The sequence below is a fragment of the Hipposideros armiger genome, unplaced genomic scaffold, assembly GCF_001890085.2.
Source record: "Hipposideros armiger isolate ML-2016 unplaced genomic scaffold, ASM189008v1 scaffold_6, whole genome shotgun sequence".
Classification (NCBI taxonomy): Eukaryota; Metazoa; Chordata; class Mammalia; order Chiroptera; family Hipposideridae; genus Hipposideros; species Hipposideros armiger.
Window position 1 is genome coordinate 4068378 of NW_017731356.1, and position 6781 is coordinate 4075158.

Here is a 6781-nt window from a genome sequence, read left to right on the forward strand (position 1 = left end):
AGTTTTTGTCTTCTTTAAATGACCCATTCAATAGGTGGCAAATCTCAGCATATACTTAGGCCTTTTGGTTATAAAGCTGTGCTTTTTCCATTATGCCTCACCAAGTAAGTTGTGCTCAAGTATTTTGATTAGAGGTGATTGTCTAAGAAGGTCTTGATGATGTCTGTACAAAACATAATGGTGTGTTTTGCTGTTACAAGAACTGCTTTCCTTTTCACCAGGAGGTGGCACTGCCCTCTGTTAGCTCAGTTCTCTAGCTGTTCGACTGATTAGGTATCTAACTTCTGGAGGTCTAATTCCTATCCCTTCTTTTACTCATGTTGTAGAAGAAACGCTGCAAGTACAAAACAGAAAAAATAGAGACCATAAAGCCAGCAGATCCATTGCACCCTGTAGCCAATGGAGACATAAAAGGAAGGAAGCCCTTTACGAACCAGAGAGATTTTTCTAATATAGGAGGCGTTTATCACTCATCTTATAAGGGTCCTCCATCCGAAGGAAGCTCGGAAACTTCGTCACAGTCAGAAGAGTCTTATTTTTGTGGCATTTCAGCTTGCACAAGTCTGTGCAATGGACAGTCCCAAAAGACAAAGACTGAGAAGAGGGCTTTAAAACGAAGGCGCTCTAAAGTACAAGACCAAGGAAAGCTGATAAAAACTCTGATACAGACTAAGTCAGGGTCATTGCCGAGCCTGCATGACATCATGAAAGGAAACAAAGAGATCACCGTGGGAACATTTGGTGTTACAGCAGTCTCGGGACATACCTAGAAATAATCGAACTTTTCATACTGGAGACTTTTTATTGTTGTTCTTTGAAGAACAGTCTGTGGTATTTGAAGGGTGTTGGGGGGTGGGAGAAAATATTAATGGGAAAAGTATTCAGAAATTATGATTTCTGCCTTTTTAAAAAGTAGATGGGATTGTGTCAATCTTGGTTAACAAGCTGCAGTTCTACAAGGCTGATCACTTTACAAGGACACCGGTAGACATTTTATAAAGATGTTTTTCACAGATGAATTACTGGGGCAAAAGTAATGTGGAAGCCCAGTTCTTGGGTGGGATAGGAACGGAAGCCTAAACCTCTTCCTTTAGCTTTGTTCCTATTTCTTAAACCTTCCCATATTTATGTGCCTTTTGTCTATTTATAATGCCACTGGAAGAGGAGGGGGGAACTTTTTCTGTCATTTGATTTCTTTCTTTCTTTTTTTTTTTTTTAATAACTTTGTTAGTTTTCTGAAGCTGCAAACACTACAAGGCTTTAAGGTGATGTGTGCTGGAAGTTCAGCAGTGGGGTCAGACAGTGCAAAGATCCTGAAGACCTGCCAGCCAGACCTGGTTAGCCAACTCACTTGAAACAAATGCTTGCTGGAATTTTTAAGTCAGTTCTTTTAGGTAATTGGTGATAATGTTATTTTCATTTAACTTATTCACACTAGGTTTTTTTTTTTTTAGTTCTTAACTCAATGAAGAAAACAAAACCACAAGATCTTTTCTTACAAATGACTGGTATTTGCAGATAAATGTTTTATAAATTCACCTTTTAAACACATTTAGCCACTTGCGCAGGTTTTCTTTAGCTGCATTACATTTTCAACATTCACCATAAGCACTAATTCTCCAGCCGTTCCATTGCTACATAGAGAAAATGTGAAGGTTTGTCAGATGAGTCCAGGCCTTGCGTGCTGTGATCACTGTGTGCAGACACGAGCGCGGAATCAGCAGTGAGTGTGTCGAGCCCTGTCGGTTGGTCAAGTCTAATGGGATTATTCGTCCTTGATGTTTGCTTGCTATAGTAGTGGCTGCAAATGTGCAGAGGTATCCATGTGTGATGTCTATGTGTCTGTCTTCCTTTTGTCCTTTTTTTCCTTTAATTGGCAGCAACTGTCTTTGAGTAAAATGATTTGTTAGTATGTGTTTGTAAAGTAATGAGCGAAAGTGGAAAGTTTCTTTTTTGAAAGAGAGAATTGACCATTTTTGTGTTGTAAGACTTAACTTATTGAGCACTTTTAGTAATAACTATTTTTAAACTTGTCTAATACCTTTCTGGGGGTATTGTTTGTAATGTGACTTATTTAAAGCCTTTTTTGTTTGTTTAAGTTGCTGCTTTAGGTTAACAGTATGTTCTAGGTGATTTACATTTTTTTTCCAGTCTATACAATTAGCCATTCAGAGCAAGAGGCCTGATTGTATAGAAACCCACTGAAAAGCGGTCCAGATGAGCGTGCAGGCGGGGCGGGAAGTTCACCCCGTGGCAGCACCCCGTGTCATGGCAAGGTGACTTTCACTGTAACTACGGAGCTGTAGTGCCATTAGAAACTGTGAATTTCCAAATAAATCTGAACACTTGTCTTTATTAATTACTGGCTCTTCTGTTCTTTGAAGGAGAACTTACAAATTTGTTATTCTGAACATAAGTTTAAGTTTTTGCCACTTTAAAAGCTAAACTCAGCAGCACCTTGTTACATAATTGATCACATTGCACCCAACTACAAACTGATTGAACTTTCACTCAAACATTTTGTTCCCATTATAACATAATTTCACCATTTCAAACACTAAATTGAGAGTTCTGAAGTTTTATTTCACAGAGAGAATACATGTATGTGCTTTTTCTCTCTTGAGCCATCTTTAAGACTACTCATTTTTAATTTTTTCAATATCTGGAGCATAACATTTTACAACGTGGGTTTTATTTTTCCTCTCTGATGTTTTATACCTACATAAAGAGAAAAAGCGTGAAAATTCTTGCTAATAGATTTGTGCCTGGTAAGAAACAGAGCTATATCTGTATATAAAAGATTTTCAGTATTCCTCGATAGTCTGCCTCCTGTGTCTTCTAATGTTAAGGAAAGCATTAAATCACTGAAGAGGAAATTGAGGGATCAATAGGAGCAAGGATACAAGTCAAATAGTTCTTTTAATTGGATTTTTCAAATATTGAGCTATGCATACATATAATTTGAAGAATTAAATAGCTTTATAAGGCTTGTACAGAAAAACAGTTCTTTACTCTCTTCCGCTACACTCCCACCCCCACCACCAGCGATTTCCTGCTCCCCGCCAGCAACTGTCTCCAACTCTGCATCTTCAGTTATTGTGCTTATTTTGCCACTTACTGATTTTCCAGGTTTAGATCTGTCCCCAATCCGAATACATAAACTCGGAGGCATGAATATGAAAAACAGATATAAACTTATATTTGTTAACCTGAACACATCTAATTAACATCACAATATATTAAACATGTCTATTTAGAAATACTTTTTTTTAAACTCTACATTTCATAGAAAAAAGTTATTAAAAACCTCATGCTTTTCCCCCAACTTCTTAATTTCAAAAATTTCAAATCCACAGAAAAGTTGAATACCATGTACCCCTACCCAGATTCAACAGTTAACATTTTTGGTTTTCTGTGTGTGTGTATACACACACACACACTACACTTTGTTGGGATAGACCATTTGAAAGTTGCGACATATGACCTTTTACCTCCAAGCATGTGTTTTCTAAGAATCAGGACATTTACCTACATGACCATGATGCTAGTATCACCCCCAGCTCAGATCCATGGTCCTTAAAATCACTCCTTTGCATACACCTTTGACTTCATGCTTTGATGTACCTGCTGGGCAAAGCATGACCCTGGTTAGAGCCCACTTCCTGCCTACTGCACACCATCCACAAATCACAGCAGGCCAGGGAGAGTCACCGGGACTGTTCTCACTTCCGTTTCCGGTTACAGAACTCAAGCAGGCCCTTAGTGCCGCATTAAGAGACATGGCTAGTCACTTGAGAGGGATATTTATCTTAATGCCATTACTAAATTTTTTTTCTTCATTTGGCATAGAATTTGGATTTTATCAAATGCTGTTGAACATCCAGTTAGCAATTTTTAAAATTCTCTCATGTAATTATTATACGGATGGATTGTCTAATATGAAACTACCCTTGCATATACTCCTTGGATAAATCAACATGGTTTTTAAATCTGTTGTGTTTTGGGATCTGTATTGGTCAGCTTGCATTGGGCTATCTTTCAGTAACAAATCAACTCTTTAATCTCAGTGGGTTAACACAATGAAATACATTTCTCACATAAAGTCCAGTGCAGGTTGGTGGGCACTTCTCAACCTTAAGCCAATGACACTTGGAGAACATTGTCTCAGAGGTTGCAGCAAAACAGGAAGAGAGCATGGAGAAGGCATACTTCAGTTGTTCTTATCTACCTCAGAATGAATCGTTTACACTCATTCCAGTGTAAGGCTAGTGAGTGTCCCAACCCAACTGCAAAGGAAGCCGGGAAATCAAGTTCTGTTGCTCCCCAAGAAGGAGGGAGTGTGTGGACATAGGTCACTGTCTCTGCCAAAGAGTCTGAAATTCTTTCTATTATACATCTGTCTTTTCTATCTCAGCCTGTGATTTCTATATAGATGCCAAGATCTATTTCACAACGCATTGTTTCAGTCATAATTTTCCAAGATAAGTTGTGTGTCTGTCTTCAGGATATTTTTTTTCCCCCTTCCTCTGCAGAGTAAAAGATGCTCCTCTTAACTCATTCTTGGCTTTTTTTGTTTGTTTGGTTTTTAGCTAGCTGAGCCATCCTGCCACCTGTTAGCAGCTCAGCGGCAGCTCAGCTCGGGCCGGAACTCGAACCGCTGTTGCTCAGAGCTCACACTCTTGAGTGAGCTCTTAACCAACTGAGACACTCGGCCGGCCCTTAACTCATTCTTGTAAAAAGATACATTCAGAGTTAACACTTTTAACAGTTTGGGTGTTTATATTGCTTTAGGCCATTCTTTTTCGTCTATTAAAAGAGGTTAAGTCAATCACTTTTAGGCCTGGATTCCAAGACTTATACCTAATGTTTTCCTCTGAACTAGTATCTTTCCGTGGCACATTGCCTAAGTTAGCTGGTTCCTCTGACCCAAGGGAGGCCATGATGTTTGATTCCATCATGTACTTCTAGGGGAGTTTTTCTGTTTGCTCTTCCCTGCATTAATTGTAGGGGCTCTACCTCCCAGAATGCAGTACGGCATCATCAGTTCATATCTGCTTCATGTCCAGCTCTTTCCCGGGAGGTGCTCTGTCTAATGGATGTAGAAAGAATACATGTAGCGGGTAGCTCCTGGATAAAATATATATATATATATATGAGCCATTTCAAAAGGACTCATTTTGTTCCATGAGGTGGAGTAAGTATTTTTTGAGCACTGTTGATGAGGCAGGGACCACCATCGCCTTTTAACCTTACGAAGTCTGCACAGTCCAGTTCTAAGAGCCAGGCAGCAGTGAGGACACATGAACGGTGTTCACATCAGTGGTAAAGAACAGCCTTCTCTCCACCAAGAGCAGGCAATCACAATTCTTTTTTTTTTTTTAAGATTTTTTTTTTTTAATTGTGGAATTGGGGGATGGGAACAACACTGGGGAATTGGGGGAAGGGGAACAGACAAGTTGCTGTCCTTTTTTCTTTTTGTTCTTCAGTTTAGTTGTAGAGGATGTTGCTTCACTGGCCCAAGTTGGCACCATCATTGCACTCTTCCCGGGCGAGGCAGATCAGTCACCAGCTTCTGGACGGCTGCTCACAGCGGCTGCTGGCTGCTCACGCTGGCTGCTGGCTACACACGGTAGCCCATGGCAACCCACTGCAGCAGGGGCTGCAGCCTACACCATCGCCAGCGACTCACGGCAGCCCAGCTCCAGGTTGAGCTGTTGTTCAGCATCTTAGCTGTAGAGGGCAGTGTCACTGGCCCTCATATGTGGGATCTGAACCGGGGCCCTCTGGCGTCCCAAGCCTGTTCTTAACCAACGCGCCACTCAGCTGGCCCACAATCACAATTCTTATTTATTGGGGTTTATGGAACTTTAAAAGAGGAAGTGCAAAAATGACTCAAAATCCCCACATGAAAAAGAATATTGATTTGAGGGAGTGCGAGATGCTAATGAACATCTCACATCAAAGAGGCTGTACTTAAAAATAACGACTAGCACAGTAGAGAGCGGAAGCTGTGGCTCTCCTGCCCCCCCCCCCCGAGAGTCTCTGATCTCCCCCAGAACACCGTGCACATGTAACGAGCCCCACTCAAGCTTTATGAGCTCCTGTGGCTGTGCTGGTGCTGGTGGGGTGTGGATCCCAGAGCAATGCGCTCAAATCACTCAAATGCCAGGAATATTGACCACAGGGCCATGTTGCCCGTTCCAGCTCTGGCACATGGCTGTTGGCCTAGTTGTAGTTACGTCAGGTAAATAAAACTGGGCATTTCAGAGAGTTTATTCCTTTCACTGCAGTAGGAGCCATCTCCGCTGGCTATTTGAAGATTAGTGAGCCTCTTTCTTACCAGGGGTGAGTCAGCCTGGTGCTAACAAGATCACCTTAGTCAATTCTGTGTTGACTCGAACCTGATTCATAGACTGTTATTTATGACAAATAAATTATCAATCTTTGGACAGTGACTGTGGGTTTATATTTCCATTCTACAATATTCATGAAAGAGGAGCCACAACTAAAAAACAACCTAGAAATGAAATTTAAGGAAATGATTTCTTGTCCTCGAGATTTCCACAGAGGAACATTAATTGCTAATATATTTTGTATCCCCTCTAAGAGGAATTACACACAGACTCCCACTGGTCATGCGGTGAGCTAGTTTCCCCCAAATCTGTAATCTGACTTTTCATCCTGTGTTTTATAGGTCTAAGGGCTCTTTCTTTGGAATCTAGTAACTGTTAGCAACTGATGTACTACCCTGAGTTTAAAAGGGGCCTGACAGATCTTACCT

At 40.8% G+C, this 6781-nt stretch overlaps 1 protein-coding gene across 4 annotated transcripts in view; it reads left to right on the forward strand.

Annotated features, from left to right (window-relative positions):
• SUCO (SUN domain containing ossification factor) overlaps positions 1 to 2359 on the forward strand; it is a 73246-nt gene extending 70887 nt beyond the window's left edge. For all 4 annotated transcript variants that reach the window (XM_019648086.1, XM_019648069.1, XM_019648078.1 and 1 more), the window contains one exon: positions 327 to 2359. In XM_019648086.1, the coding sequence (XP_019503631.1) occupies positions 327 to 770 (444 nt within the window). In that variant the 3' untranslated portion in view covers positions 771 to 2359. The remainder of the gene's footprint in view (positions 1 to 326) is intronic.
• Positions 2360 to 6781: the final 4422 nt, after the last annotated feature.